Below are 17,391 nucleotides of genomic sequence, written 5' to 3' on the forward strand. Positions count from 1 at the left end.
AAATCATAATTATTTATTTCTATTTCAAAAAAGTATATGTATATATTTATACATATTGTGAGCCTTTGATTATAAATAATATAGAAAATCAAGAAAATAATTTTGGCAAAAATTTCACAAAAAAAGTTTATCATTTTGCAAAAGCTGAAAAAAGCTAGTTTTTACTCTTACAGCTTCCAGTTTTTTCTTCTTTCTTTAAGTAATTCTAATGTATAATATGACTAGAAGGGGAAAATACAGGTTTTCATTAAAATTTTATTTTACCAGACATGTTTTACTGGAAGTAAAAACTAAAAGGTTACATATTTCTCATCCACATTAAATCTACACTATTAAAGTTGTTATTGATTATATTTTTATCATTCTGAGAATGAATTCTTAGAGAATATATGTTATAATGTTATATAATTATGTATGAGTATATATATATATATATACACGATTATGATTTTATATTTTTTTAGCTGTTAAAAAGAGAACCAGGAGCTTTAGGCGTACGTTGCTGGTCAGTGTATGCACGTCTTTACCTTCGACATTTTAATGAAATGGAACATGAGTTGTGCGCAAGATTAAATCGTGCGTATGAGCCAGCAGCAAAATATGTTAGTGGATTTGCATCTCCCTTAATGATAATAATTGCCAAGTAAGTTTTTTCTTACAAGTAAATAATTTTATAATGAAATATTCATTATTTAAATTAGGTTTATTAATATTGCAGAGTAGCACAAAGGTAGTATGACAAAGAAGAAAATAAACCAGCTGAATTAATTCAATTATTCCAGTGTCAATATATTTTTAATAATTATGACAAACTGTGATTTAACCTATTTTTTTAGTATTACTTATCTCACATGATGTTAACCAAAGAAACAGTAGCATTTTTAATAATTACTTAAAACATTTTTATAAAAGTATACTTACTGCTATTATTTTTAAGTAGAATGAACATATTAATTCAAAATGTTCATTTGACATTGTAGAAATCAGTCTAAAATTTTAAGAATATGGACCGTGATCTTTCACCAAAATCTGGATACCCAAAAGCTGTCTAGTTAAAAGAAAATTAGATACATGTTTGGTTAACACATTTTAGAACCCATTAAACTTAATTATGAGATCAGCATCATAAAATTTTAGAGTCAGTGCAAAAATTTTACATGAGGAATAATTTAAAGTGCTCAGTCTGCATTTATACCACGAACACTCGAAGGTGATGTACATCAAAAACATTTTGCAAATTGTTGTTCGCCAGTGTAAACATGATCCAGATTTAAGTTTTAAATCTGATGTCATTCTTAATAATAAGCAACATAATAGACATAATTCCATGTTCTGGTAACCCGAAAATTAAAATCTTATTCTAGTATGACTGAGTCAATCTGATGTAGCTATTTGTTGCAACATCATCTTTAGTTTACTGGAAATTGGAAATAGGATATGGGTGTGCTTCAGAATTATGAAGATCTAGGATTATATAGGTATATAGGATTATACAGGGGTTCAACTTAAAAGAGGCCCCCATCACTTAGTTTAGCTTATAAATAATAGTTTATTGGCAAACACTCACATAATAATTTTGCAGTATAATATAGGTGTTGAAAATGATATCCATCCACTTCTATGCACTTGTCAGCACGTTGGACCATGTTCCTGGCTACACTTGTTAGCTGCATTCTGTCTATTTCCTGGATGGCATTGGTAATGCTTTTTCTTCATTTCCTGTAAGGCATGTGGATTGCTCCCATAAACAATTTCTTTTAAGTAACCCAACAGAAAGAAGTTTGGACTTTTCAGATTAGGGGATTTTGGTGGCCACATCCTTTAGAAATGATTCTTCCACCAAAAAAATCCTGTAGTATCTCTGTAAGAGAGCAAGCAAACTGTATGGCAAATGACGCTGCAGTTTTGCAATCACCAGTCATGCTTATCCTCTTGCAGTAAGGCTATGAACTGTTGGATAATTTCTTAGTAGATGGCAGCATTCACAGTTTTTTCAAAAAACAAGGCTCTTATTCGTCACCTTGAAAGTGCACACCATACACCTAATTTTTGTGGGTTTAGGGGAGATTCAAAGAAAATATGCTTGTTTTCAGTACCACAGGTCTGGTAGTTCTGAAAATTAACATACCCTCCAAGGTGAGATCACTCTTCATCTGTGAAAAACACTTGATCTTAAAATGCCAGTGTTGCCTGTAACGAAGTTCTTGAATCATTTACAGTAGTGAACCTTTTTAGCAAAATCATCATTATGTAGTCCTTGAGAAACCTGCATCTGATATGGATAAAATTTCAGCCTTCTCCTCATTGCAGAGTGAGCTGAACCCAATGAAATGTTCTTTTGCTGCTTAGTCTCTGTAAAGATTTATGAAGGGATTTTGTAACCGCCAATTTAATATCCTGTATGACCTGTGTTGGGGGCACGTTTTACATCGAACCTGTTCAGCTTGTGCATGTCAAACCTGTTTACAGAATTTGTTATTAGCTTCTAAATAACACTTTTCACTGGTGCTTCCTTTTCAAATTTCTCCCTAAACTTTTGCCGACACACAACATGAGATTTCATTTCTAAATAAGGTTTCATTTTGAATATACGTTTTCCAACAGTTAACCACATTTTAACAAACAACACACAATTATGAAACCTTGTTCAAAAGCTAGTGTTCAACACAGGCTGGTAGTACTCAAATGTACAGGCAATAGACAGTCCTTCCCACTCCAGCTCCAGTTATACCAATATCTTCCATATTAATTTACTTATCTTACAGCAACATATGTATTTTAACAGAAATATGCGTTCAGTGTATAAACTACTAAGTAATAGTTTATTTTAAGTTAAATACTCTGTATAATTAAGTATACAGTTATTTGTACATTTACAGGTGTAAGAAAAAAGTGCAAACGGATATTCATTTCTGGATTCTACCAACAAATTAACAAAAGCCCAATAATTGTGTTTTTGCTTCATTTGTACTGAATCTAATATAAATTACATATTTGAGAATATGTGGAAAGAAATGTATCATGAATAAATACAGAAATTTTACACTCTATTAAAATTTATTACATTACAAAAATTTAATAAACAATTAAATTTAATCCTTAATTATTAAAAGAATAATTATTCTTTTAATTGAATTATTCAGCTATTCAATTGTAATTGAAAAAAAAACAGTTCCCATGACTGAAAATATTTACTGAAAAAAAATATAGTGAGAAGAAAAAGAATCAGACTTTAGTGTAATATAACCGTAAACAGTTGTGAGTAATATTTTCTAACTACAAAACATTCCTACCAGTATTGCAAGACTACCAGTATTTGGAAACAAAAATATTCTAGATGACATTAATGCAGGTATAAAATGGAGTAGGAAGTATACCATTTTACCTGCTCATTATGTGATCATAGCCATGACCATGTTAATAATGTTCAACCCACCAGGTTGGTCTAGTGGTGAACTTGTCATTACAAATCAGCTAATTTCAAAGTCGAGAGTTCTAATGTTCAAATCCTAGCAAAGGCAGTTACTTTTATACGGATTTGAATATTAGATCGTGGATACCAGTGTTCTTTGGTGGTTGGGTTTCAATTAACTACACATCTCAGGATTAGTCGACCTGAGACTGTACAAAACTACACTTCATTTACATTCATACATATCATCGTAATTCATCCTCTGAAGTAATACCTTATGTTGATACAGCATTGTAGGAGCTATGAGTTTACTTTCTTAATGTAGTAGTGCTTTAACATCACTTTATCTATTTCCTGACAGATTAAGTGTTTTGTCATACAATTAAAAGTTATATATATTCTTTAACTAAGTTCTGTTTCATATTTATTGAGACTTCAGTTCCTCTGACTTATTAGATTTTCTTTGATACAAATTTCATAGTATTTTCCTAGATTATAAACAATAATGATGATGATCAACTCTGTTTTTTACATTTATGTATTGGCTAATATAAAACTTGTGATATAGTTTTGAATAAATTAAAGTTTTTTTTTAGTATTATACCTTTAATTTGGTAAAAAATAAGTTTCATCAGAACTACTATACAATATTCACAGCATGAAAAACTGCATGTAGATTCTGTGCAATAGATAAGCAATTAAGAGGACATGAGATTCAGAGATTTTGTGAAGCTTAGAACAAAGAGCACAATTATGCATTTTACCTTTTAATATACCTTTTTTTATCTTTTATATCTAGGTACTACAAAACCAAATTCATTCATTTATCTTTATTAAACTAAGACTTTGTTTACATTCTATAGAATTTTTTTTTACATACAGTAACATCATCATATTTCCTATGTATAGTTGATTTTACAAGCTTCAAAGGTTAATTAATATAAAGTTTGAGTAATTGAAATAAAAATTTCTTTAGATCAAGGAAACACTTGTAGAAAGTTCCTTTGTTTCATGTGCTAAAATTCAAATTATTAATTATAAATGTTCAATGTTACAGTAGAAAATAGGTGTCATTATAATATTTTCAGATGTTGCATTAAATTATTGTTGATTTTTAGTGTTTTTAGTGAATTTTTGTGCTGGTAATTTTTTTTTACAGAAATATACAATTTGTAGCTGGGGCCATATCAAGTGTTTTAATTGCTTTATCAATATATGATGAAGATGTCCTTGCTGCAGAACATGTTCTAACAGTAATCACAGTTTCTGGTGCCATTTTTGCTGCATTCAGGTGAGTTTAATTAGAAATTTAAAAAAATATGAATGCATATAGATTGATATTCAGCATTGTTTCATTACTGTTGTAATTATTATGCTCTAAATCATTGGCATTTAGACAAGATCTATTTAATTTATTAAGTCATAATTTTGAAAAGTAATGTAAATTATCTTTGGTAATTCCATGTAAAAATGTAGAAAACTTCCATCATGATTTACAGTTGTTGCATTTATTATTATTAGTTATGTCTAGTTGAGATTATTTGAAAGAAATATTACAGATATAATTGAATGAATGTAGACTGAAATATTGTCTCTTATTGTAAAAAAAATGGTTGGATTGACTATTAATTCAGGAAATAACTATCATTAAAGAAGAAAGAGAAACCGGAGTAGATGGTTTTGCAAGTATAGGTAGCTGATTAACATAGGAAAGAAATTAATGAATTTATTAAAAGTGACATATACAATGCCAAATCATTATGGTAAAAACAAATGGACATAATGTTACCCTCCAAGAAACACCATATTCATAAAGCCTATCTTAGATAATGTCCTGTTACCACATATATGCCTAATTTAATTTGTTGGCAGACGACAATGGTAGCATCTCAGATGTCAGCTGAAGTACGGTATACGTACACGCTGGTACAAGTGTCACTCCTGTTGCACAGATGACCGCGCAGTTCCCCCACCATAGTGGCACTGCGGCCTCACCACTCTCAGGCTCCAATAAAAGAGCATGCACGAGAGTGAATTTTTAATTCATTGTCGACCACCACCTGGAGAAGACCAAGAAGAAGAAGATGATGATGATAGAAGAAGTTAGGAAACTTCCCATGTTGAGTTAGGGGTCCCATGTTGAGGCGGCCCCCTGGCCGCCTCAACATGGGACCTCTTGGCGGATGCCAACATCCTGTTGCAGAAGCTGGCTCGCTGAGGGAGCTGCTGGACACGGACGCTACCTTCCTGCTGCAGCTTGTTGGGCTTCAATCACCCTGGCTGGCGGATTCAGTAGCAGGAGCTGGCCCAGTGTGGTATCACTCGGGGAGAACCTCCTTTGCTGCGCTGACAAAAGATGACTGATGCCAACCGGACACTGCAGGACTCTTAGGATAACCACTGTCATGCTGTAGTGGGAACCCAACTGCTGCTGAGGGGAAGCCTAGTCTGATTTCAATGGATGAGCTGCAGCTCCCTGACTTCACCAGAGACTAGGTTCTGGATCCAACAGCTCTTCCCAGAACTAATGCAAAAAACATGCCCTTTTCAGTGCTACCATAATCTTATAAATTACAATGAGCAATGAAATGTACATTTCATAAATACTTTTTTCGTTATTTATATTTTTTTAAGCTATATTCTGTTTTATGAAAGAAATGTCTGTTTTACAAAAGACAGTTGAGTTGATGTAGGCAATGTGATTCAGCAGGTCGTCTACAAATTATCGTTCACTATTTGTTGATCCAATCTTTTTGTGATGCTATGTTGATTGAATACTGTATCAGAAAATCTACCTCAAACTGTAGACTACCCTTTTAATTTTTTCTAAGGTCATAAAATTAAGGGGTAAAGTATATTATTAATCTATCTGTGCTGGAAGTTACACGTGCCTAATGTAATATTTTTATGTTTTAATGTATTTTATTTAGTAGCTTTATTATCAAAAATTGCTGACAATGCCCTTGAATGATCTAGAAATGTGAAAATGGGTCAGTGCTAATGGGTCATTTTAAATGTGTCTTGTCAAATGTGGCATTTCTGAGGTCAATGTTAGATCAATTTCATTTTGTGGTAATTTATCTTGTGGTAATTTAGTTATCTCGATAAATCTGTGAAAGATAATTTTATTTATGGATTAACATTGTATTAAGAAAAGTGTGCCATTATTCTGTTTTCCTTTCTGACTTTAATAAATTAGACATTTATTTTAGATGAAAAAAAAGATTATACAAATTTTCAGAACAAATAGCGTTGTTTTCTTACACTCCATTATGAGCCAATGAGAAATTTGTAATTATTCTGGAATTTTGTATATTCCAAAAAAATCAGATAGTTGTTTATACCTTTAACCTATTTGCTTTAAATAAAAAATAACTTTGTTTCTTTTTAGAAAAAAAAAAAACAATAAAGTGATGTATTCCTGAAAAATCTTTATGTTGACCAACAATTACAAGAAAATAACTGAAAATATTTATACATTTTTTCTAGTATGGCAGTCAGTCCTCGTTACTGAAATATCCTGAACAAATATTCTTGTCTTTTTCTTGTAATGTCTTTTTTTCTTTATCCAGATCTTTTATACCTGATGAGAACATGGTGTGGCGACCAGAGAGTCTTATGACTCAGATTCTTGCTCACGTACATTATCTTCCATATTCTTGGCGAGGATTGGCTCATACTACAAAAGTGCATCAAGATTTTTCACAGCTCTTCCAGTACAAAGCTGTGAGTTAATAAAATTTTTATGATAAATTTTTTATTCTAAACTAATTAGCAAACTGTAAATGTATAATATCCAACTGAATTACAGGAGAAATAGCAAATTTATTATTGGTTATTAATCTCTAAAATAATGTAATTGTTTTACCATAGTTATTATTCCAGTTAGTGTATGTATGAGTTTTTCTTTTACAAAAATGACTAGACAAAATGGTTACACATAATTCTATTTTCCTTAATTTTCATGCTTGACATTTTTTGCTAAAATTCGTTCTGAAAGTCTAAAAAAATACTTTTATCATAAATTAATTTTTGTCCTTTTGAGAATATAAAAAGACACTTAGCTCTCGAAACTTGGTTCAACCGGATGTCTCCTTTGCTGCCGCAACATCAAGTAAAGCTCTTGTAAATGCAGACAACAAACAATGTAGATCATGCAGTCAGCTGAAGACGCTTGTTCAGGTGTTATCTGATAGGTTGCTTCACTTATTGCAACTATTTCTGAGTTAATGGAAATGAATAAGAAGTATCTAGTTACAGCTACTGAAACTAACATTAGTGGGATCCCCCTGAGAGTTCCTGTCTCTAAAGTTTCACACTCCAAAGTTTCAGTGTGGACTGTGTCCACAGTCCTCAGTCCTTTGTGGACTGTGGACAGGGGTAAATACAGCTGGTGTTAAGCCAACAAATAATCTCCCTGTTAAAGGATCCCACACAACCACCTCCTCTGGGATGTCATCTGCAACTTCCCATTTTTCAAAATCTCCCCCTCCAACACCATGTTTACTAGAGGGTATGGTAGAGGAATCGCCCGATCCCAGGGCACCAAATTTTTCTTAAAACCAAAAATTTGAAAAAGAAAAACCGGATCACCTATTACTAATTTTGTCATATATTTATCTGTATTTCTACACCTAATTACCTTTATTTATGAGCATTATTCAGTGGAACATTAGAGGTCTTTGGTCCTGCATTGGAGGTGTTAGAGTGTTGATGCGCGCACATGAACCATTAATGCTTCCAAGAAACACATCTATTACAACAAGATGCAGTAACACTCAAGGTTATACCTGTGAGAGGTACGACTGTCTTGTAGATAGTAGAGAGAGTGGTGATGTTGCTATTTTCATATCGAATGAGGTGTTGGCTACAAGGCTACAGCTAGCTACCCCCATTTCTGCTGTTGCTGTAAAAATCTCAGTCCCCTTTAAATTGCATTTCTGCAGTTTGTATCTCTCGCTGAACTCTGAGTTCAGTGCTCTAGAAATATCAAATCTCTTCATGCAAATCCCATTGCCATCGTTAATAGTACGAGACCTCAATGCCCACCATATTTTCTGGGGTTCATATTTCTGCTCGTCTGGAGGAAATATGATAAACAGAGTGAGAAAAGACTTGGACCTTTGTCTACTGAATGATGGGTCATACACATTTGTGTCCTTATCTTCTGATACATTATCAAACGTCGACCTCTCTTTATGCTCACCGAATTTACTCCCTTGTCTTAATTGGTATGTTAATGACAACTTTTACGGCAGCATTCACACGCCAATTATTATAGATTTTGGTGTCGACCGTGAGATGAATAAAAGGTCACGTAGATGGATTATTGTAAAGACAGATTGGAACAGTTATTATAAAGCCTTCCATCACAGTATTTTCACAGTACTTTCATCACAGTATAATGATGGTGCAGAAGCCTTTGACAAACTTACCTCTTATTTCTCTAGTACTTGAGAATGCTCATAGATATATCCCACAAACATCGGGAAACTCATGACATCTTGTCGTTCCTTGGTGGAATGATGATTGCCAAAATGCTATTAGCAATTGATGACAAGCACTATGCAAATTTAATTGCAGGCTACAAATGAACATCTAGATTTGTACCGTAAGACGAGTAATATGTCGTCGAGTATTCTTGGTCGCTAGGAGGAAGTCATGGAGGAAATACATGGACACCATCTCACGTACTACTCCCACGTCTGCAGTGTGGAAAAAGATCCGTACAGTTTGATCACCAAAACAATCCATTTTCAGACTCATTCATGAAGGAGAACTCCTTATATCACCTACAATGGCAAGTAACTTGGCAGATTGTTTCCATTCAGTATTCCTCACCTCATCATACAGTTATGAATTTCAGAGGTAAATGTACAGATAGTAGTATTTATTGTTAAACGTTGGTGATACGCAATTACATAATAATTATATTTCATTAACTAACTAATTAGTTTATCTGGTTTTGTAATTCGTGTTTCTCTGAATTTCACTTTATTTTCATTAAGGTAATGGAACTCAGCGAGTAAGAAATCTTATAATTATGCATGGGTTTGGCGATTGAGTAAGATCATATGACCAAGTAAGAAATTTATTTAATGACTTTTTTCCTGGTCATGTTCAGATTACATTTTGTAACTTTGCAATTTCATGCTGGAAACTATTCTGCAAACCATTTTCAAAATTTCTTCTCCAAAATTAGAAACAGCTGATCCATTGCATTTATTTATTATTTTCATTAAGTAATTAGAAAAAAATTATTTTATAAAAAGTATTTTTTCAAGAAAATGAGTAACATAATAAAAACATACAGTTGTGTACTAAAATCACAACGTATATTCAATGAAGCTTCCTCCGTCTTGTTAACAAAACCTGTAAGCATGTAAAAATTATGTACAGCATCTGAATTGATTCCCTTGAGATTTCAGCAGTTTCAGTTAGAATTCTTTGTACTAATCCATCTTACTGGGAAGATATCATTCAAGAAAGCGTGAACTTCAAGAAAATAGCACATAGGGCCCTATCTTGCTGAAACTATAAATTGTTAACATTTTGTCCAAATAATAATATTCAATAGCTGTAATTATTTGATTTTGAAATATACTTTCATACAATGTCAAATTTCCTTCAATTACAAATCACTTAATTTACGTCTGATACAATACCAACTGAAACATTAATTTTTTTCAGATTGCTGGGTATGTGTTTTTCTTAACCAGTGTGGTAATCACTCCAATAATGGTCATTTTGTCTATTGACATTTTCATTCAGCGTAAAAGTAGCCTCGTCTGAAAGACACCATTTGTTATGAAGTTTGGATTCTCAATAAATCCTATTTATCTGAATTTCACAAAATTCAATGCACATTTTAAAATCATCATCCAATAATTCTTGATGCAGCTAAATTTTATAAGGCTTTATATGGTTTTCAGTTAAGACTTCATGGATGTAGGATTTGTTTATATCAAGGTGCCTACTAATAACCTGACTTGAGGTATGAGGATTTGTTGTTACCTTTAACATGACATCTAGTTTTACATTTTCATGTAAAATGGATTTAGGTCTGCCAGATATGCAATGATTTTTTTATAATTCCAAATTCCCCAAATCTTCTTACTCTTGTATAATTTTGATTTTGTAATCAGAACACAATCAGGAAGAGTCATTAAATAAATATTTTGCTTGATCATATGATCTTACTCAAGATCACCATACCCACGCATCATTAGAAGAGTTTCATATTCAATGAGTTCCATTACCTTAATGAAAATAAAGTAAAATATAAAAAAACTATTTAGAAAACCAGATAAACTAATTAGACAGTTAACAAAATATTAATTAAACACCAGAATACTAATTAGAAAACCAGATAAACTAATTAATAAAATCAATGAGGAAACAGACTTCACAGAAATTACATTTCCTGGTCACCTATTCTAAATGTGAGAAAATGGTAAAATTAATTCTCACAACAATGAAGCTGTTGCCAACCATACAAAGTAAAATATTTGAGTTTAATTGTAGAGAAAAATATTTAATTAAATCAATTCAATTTTTATTTTTGAAATAAATATTGTTTAATTGAAATTACGATGCATTTTTTCATTACTTTTATATAAATTACCTTTCTTCTATTATTTCAGATAAATAAATGCAATGAATTAGTTGTTTCTAATCTTGCTAGAATTTTGTTAAATTTTAAATAAGTAATGAGAAGAGATTTTAGAAAATGGTTTGCAGAATCGTGTTTAGCATAAAATTGCAGTGTTACATGATATGTAATTATGGCCCTTTCTACCAAAAATATTTATCTTAAAAGGAAGTTGGGGACAGCCTTTTTACTCTGTTCTGGATACTTTAATGGTCAATATCAAATCATTAATTAAGCTACAGATATAGAGTTTTCACTAAAGTTTTTTCCATCCATGTCTACATTGAAATCATGTGTAATATGGGCATCATACCATTAAAAAGAATAAAGCTGTATTCAAGATGGCCAACAATAACTTCAAACTCAACTCAGAGTAGTTCCTTTGATACACTAGTAGTAAACTATATTCATGTAACATAGTCACACTCAGCTTTGTATAATTAAGCCATTTCCAGACTTTCTGAACATCAATTTACACACACACACATGCGCGCACGCATACATGCACACACACACACACACACACGTGCGTATCATGAGGTTCTCCCAGTATTTTCATAACCTATTCAACTCATGAAAATAATGGAAAAACTTCATGATAAAAATATATCCGAAATGCTTTGTTTGCGAGTTATGTATGTCTAATAAAAGATTTTACTCAGATTTTAGTTGTCCTGGTGAAATGAGGTCATACTGAAATTTTTAGAATGAATTAGTAATTTTTTGTGGTTTTTGACCTGAAAATTGAAGAAAATGGGTCACAGAAATGTATCTACATTAGTTTTTGAGAAATCAGGGGAGAAACCCCCTGTTTTCATGTTTGACAAACAATAACTTTGTTAAATGGGTAATAACACATAAAATTTAACAAAACTTGTAAAGAATTTAATTCTGAACAAAGTGGTCCAAGTTGAATAAACAAAGAAAAGTTAAAAAAAATGTAAACTTTATTTAGAAACAGTGCATTACTACATTTGTCAGAAAAGTTGTGTAATGTAAACAGAAATCAAATTCTTTTTTGGTAATATGAAAAATTTGTTAAAACAAAATTTACTATTAAAAAATATGTAAAAACTGTAAATTATACAGTCGTAAAATAAAAATTACTCAGATAATGATTTTTTTATTAATGACAGAAATACAGTAAATTATTTGAGAAATTAATATTTCAAAGTTGGCAGTGAAATAACAACAGCTGATCAACAATACACTACTGTATTAGTGTATAGATCATTCTATAAAATACATAAAGTATATTGGGTATTGTGAACTGTGCTGTCATTACCGAAGAGGTTTACTCTGAATTTTAGTTTGAACGTGATCGGATTACCATTGAAGTAATGTCGTTCTTATTTGCAACAGAGGAATACTCTTGATATGGTATTTGCAAATTTTTGGTGTATGTAATGGTATTGATATAGCTGCTGCAGTAGAATATGAAATACGTTTTCCAAATCACAGGATTCAAGATCCCTGAACAGTTAGCGAGACTTTTCATATTCTTTGGGAAGCAGGTATACAACCTATATTCATACCAGCAATGACGTCTGTCCAGCACAACACTTATATTGATGAAATTACACAATGAGCAATACATGGGCAGAAGTAAATCCTCATGAAACAGTGGAAGGCAATGTTCAACATCGATTTAGCGCCAATGCATGATATGACCTTCACAATCAGCTGTTTGGATCATTTGTATTACCTGGTCGTTTAAATGCTGAGGTGTACTTGCAACTTGCACTTTCTTCAAGAAGAATTGCTGCAAAGAACTCATAAGCAAAGCCTTTTAGGACATATATTTTTTTTTATGAACTTTTTCCATTATTTTCATGAGTGGAATAGGTTATGAAAGTCCTAGGAGAACTTTGTTATACACTTGTATATATACGATCTCTGTTCAGAAAATAACCAAACTTTATTTTTTTAAATTTTTTTTATTAATTTTACAGATTATTGGCCCTTGTCTCCTCTTCAAAGTACTACCCTCACCTATTCACACACTTTTCCCACTGGTGTTTCCACTTCGCGAAGCAGTTCTGGATAGCTGTATTTAAAATGGCCTTTAAGGTCTTTAATGAATTTGCTGTAATGTCATCAATAGTATCAAAACTGTGTCCTTTCAGCACTGATTTTAATTTCAAAAATAAGAAAAAATTGCAAGGAGCCAGCTCTGGTGAGAAGAGAGGCTGAGGAAGAACAGTCAAATGACTGTCCTCCCAAAAATCAGACAATCTTTGGCACACAACTGATGAATTGACAAAGCTGAGTGTGCGGGCACATTGTCTTTGTGAAGGAGCCATGAGTTGTCTTGCCACAACTCTGGTCTCTTTTTGTGGATTTTTTCTCATAACCATTGTAAAACACCTTGATAGTACGCACGGTTCACTGTTTCACCTTGAGGCAAGAATTCAAAATTCACAATTCCATTAAAATTGAAAAGAACAGTGAGAATCACTATGACACTGGATTGAGACTGACATGGTTTCTTGGTGCGTGGAGATTCTTTGCCAATCTGTTGTGATGATTGAATGTGTCTCAATGTTGTAGCCATAAACCCAGCTTTTGTCTCTTGTTATGATCCTTTGCATGAATGTTTCATCATTATTGGCTTGTTCAAGAAGTTGTCGACAAACATCCACCCAATGTTCTTTCTGTTGTTCAGTCATCAAACGAGGAACAAACTTTGCTGCAACTCAATGCATGTTCAATTTTTTAGTCAGAATGTCATGGCATGATCCAGTTCTGATTCTAACCTCATCTACAAGTTCTCTGACAGTCAATCAGCGATTTGAACGCAGCAGATGGTTGATTTTCTGAATGTTGGAGTCATCAGTTGAAGTTGAAGACTATCCTGGTTGAGAGTCATCCTCAATTGACTCACGACCACTTTTAAATTGTGAAAACTATTTGTAGCACTGCGTATGACCCAGAGCATCACCCTTATTAGCTTGTTTGTACAGATAAATTTACCTATAAAATAATATATTATTGTTATTAGCTTGTTTGTACAGATAAATTTATCTATACAATAATATATTGTTTGAGTTCAAGATATTCATTGGTAAAAGAATCATTGGTTTGTGGTTTTTCGTGAACATCAGCTTAGAAAGTTGAAATTTTGTTTATGAATCCAAAATAGAATCAAGAATCTCCTGTGAAGGGCAGTTTTTTACTCATAGAAAATGCATGTACTGTGTATCTCAAAGACAACTTACATGAAAAACTCATTATACATGAAATAATTAATCCTTTATTAGTGGTTGTAAAATTCCTTAAATATCTTTTATAAAACAAATGCAAAGGATTTATATGAATAAATTCAGAAAAAAATGTAAAACAAGCTATGAATCAAATCATTTTTATGATTGCACTGATGAGCTATATGGTTGTAAAAATCAAGACTTTATTTTCCCTTGTAAATGATATATTTACAATACATTCAAACTGATAAAAACTGATTCATTAATTTTATTTGTTGTTTATGATTGTGAGTGTTTTTTAAATTTATACAGATCACCTTTAAGTTATTAGATTGATTAATTTCAATGTAATTGAAATCCACATTTCACAGATTTATATATAGCACAGTATTTTGAAGAACACATTAATGAACCCAACTCAGTGAAGTATGATGTATGATGTTCTCTGTTGATTGGTGATTATAAATTTTAAAATTTTCAGTAAATTTAACACATTTGGACATTATTAGTTGCTTTATTCTTTTATCTTTTTTTTCAGACATTTTTATTGGAAGAATTAATATCTCCTGTTATTACTCCAGTGATTTTATTATTTCACTTGAAACCAAAGGCTTTAGATATAATTGACTTTTTTCGAAATTTCACTGTTGAGGTAACTGGATTAGGAGATGTTTGTTCATTTGCTGAAATGGATGTAGGTGGTCGTCATGGAAACCCATGTTGGCAGTCGCCAACTAATGCTACTGCCTGTGGTGGTGATCAGTATGATCAAGTTAGTAAAATTATTTATTGTTTATTTTAATAAATTAGATATTATTTAAGACTAAGTTTATTCCAGCTTATAAAAAGATATCTCATAAAATACAGCATTATACTTTTTTTTGTTTCTATAACCTACCTGACTGCTGAGGACTTAATCCTCAACAGACTACTAATTAGGGGTAAAAATTGGAACATTAAAAGTACTTAAGTATGTAAGTAAAGCAGTGTTTCTCAACCTGTGGGGTGCATCTCCCTAGAGGGGTGTGATAACACAAATGGGGGTGGGGCGAGCATATAAAAAAGAAAATATTATTAGAAAAATTTATTAATTTACTGAATGGAAAGCAAAAAAGAATACATTCTAACATAATAAATAATAAAATAAACATTTATACTTATGTAATACACTTACAAATAGGATTGTATCAGTAGTAGTGCACAATGCATTTAATAATCAACTTATCAGTACTAAATTAAAAACAAGTTTAATAATTATTAGTGACTCCCTTGGGCTTGTCTTGCAGAGCAAAGTTTTTTGAAGGAAGGTTTAATATTAGAAATAGACACTCTTTGAGTTCTTTTTTTATATTTAGCTGAGTTCTATATTTTGTCTTCAAAGCAGCCACCACAGAAAATCCGGTTTTGGAAAGGTAGGATATTGAAAATGGTAATAGTATACGAAAGGCCTCTTGATTTTAGTATAGAAAACTCAACATTCACCCCTGCCCAAAATTCAAAGAGTGAATTATAACTAAATTGTCTTTTGATTTTCCCACTTGCCATGACATCTATGAAGATTTCTTCTTTAGTAGTTGAGAGTCCTTCGGGAGTATTTTGAAATGGATACCTAATCCACTTGTAACTTGCTACCAAGTTGTCAGCAAGGAAATATGTTTTAAAATTCTGTGCCAGCATAGCTAAATGATTTTCAATGGTTACTAAACTTTCACATGTTGTTCTTCAGCCTTGTAAGTTTTAACATCCACATACATCCACATTTGCAAACATTTATAGGTTTTTTGCCTTAAATTTCTGCTTCACAATTCCAATTTTTTTTACAAAAAGCATTAACTTTATCACCCTTTATATGTTATTTCCTCCTTGTAGTTGAAGATTCAAGATATTTAATTTCTCAAATATGTCAACCAAGTAGATCAATTCCATCACAAATATACCATCTTGATGAAACTTCTCAGTTTCTGATTGGTTTTCCTCTTCTAGAAAAATTGTGATTTCATCACTTAATTCATAAACTTGATGCATAAATTCCCCATGTTATAACCATTTTGCCTTACAATCTTTGTAACATGCAATGTCAAGTAATGCTGAATGTATTGCACCCATGTCTACGAAGTGCAGAAAATATTTTTGATTTTAGGGGGTCTCATTTTTATATAATTTACTACAGTTACAACCGTTGTTAGCACAATATTCACCAGGACCTATTTCTTTGGAAGTCAGAGCTTCTCTGTGGATCATGCAATGTGTCCAGGCATACTGTAGAGATTTTTGTTTCTCAAGTGCTTCTTACTTTGGGCTTCATTCCTATCATTCTTAAGGATATGTGTCCTCCAAATGGATATGAACGTCAAGGTTATCAAGGAGGGTCTGGGAAATGCACTGGGAAAAAACCCGGATTGCTTTCTACTAGTGACTCTCAGGATGGTTTATGGTGACATGAGAATGACCATAGTCAGACTGGCATCCACATTGGCTTCTGTCGTAATGCAGAAAGGAAGAGTCAAGATTGGATTAGTTAATTGCATTGTTGTTCTCGATCTTATCCCAGGTGTTATCATTGAGGTTTTGAATCTGATCACATAGCGCAGTTCTGTAGGGGCACTGACCAAGCTGACTCATGCTTCAACTGCAGCGAGAAAGCACACAGGGTGGCTGAGTATCGTAATAGAAGTAAATGTCTCACCTGTGACATCATGGGCCATCGCACAGGGAGTTTACCAAAATATGTGGAAGTGCTGGGTAAGCAGAACAGTGTTAATCACAGGAGGAGTGGCAATACACCTGGCAGTTCATGAAGATACTCCAGATTAAGCTGAATCATTGTCATCTAGCCCAGAACATGCTTTTCCAATATGGTTGGGAACTGGATGCAGGGTGGTCCTTGTTTCGGAACCTTACACTCTTGCAGTACTCATGGGTCACTCTTCATTACCATTTGTTAATTACTATATATTTTATACTGTCTCATTTTCTTCTTTTTGTCAGTTGTATATTTAGTTAGCCTAGATACAGCTGATGTTAATAAATACATTTATTAATATTATTTTATTGTTCACTTACACTCATAACTTGACACAAACATGTTCATTTCATCTCATTTGTTATAAAATATTACACAGCAA

At 32.3% G+C, this 17,391-nt stretch overlaps 1 protein-coding gene across 2 annotated transcripts in view; it reads left to right on the forward strand.

Annotated features, from left to right (window-relative positions):
* The window catches only part of Atg9 (autophagy-related protein 9), a 79,038-nt gene that overhangs the window by 34,333 nt on the left and 27,314 nt on the right, over window positions 1-17,391 (forward strand). For both annotated transcript variants that reach the window (XM_075355960.1, XM_075355959.1), the window contains exons 8-11: window positions 465-643; window positions 4,572-4,703; window positions 6,985-7,138; window positions 14,805-15,038. In XM_075355960.1, coding sequence (XP_075212075.1) covers window positions 465-643; window positions 4,572-4,703; window positions 6,985-7,138; window positions 14,805-15,038 — 699 coding nt within the window. The remainder of the gene's footprint in view (window positions 1-464; window positions 644-4,571; window positions 4,704-6,984; window positions 7,139-14,804; window positions 15,039-17,391) is intronic.

The sequence above is a fragment of the Lycorma delicatula genome, chromosome 2 (genome assembly GCF_047948215.1).
Source record: "Lycorma delicatula isolate Av1 chromosome 2, ASM4794821v1, whole genome shotgun sequence".
NCBI lineage: Eukaryota > Metazoa > Arthropoda > Insecta > Hemiptera > Fulgoridae > Lycorma > Lycorma delicatula.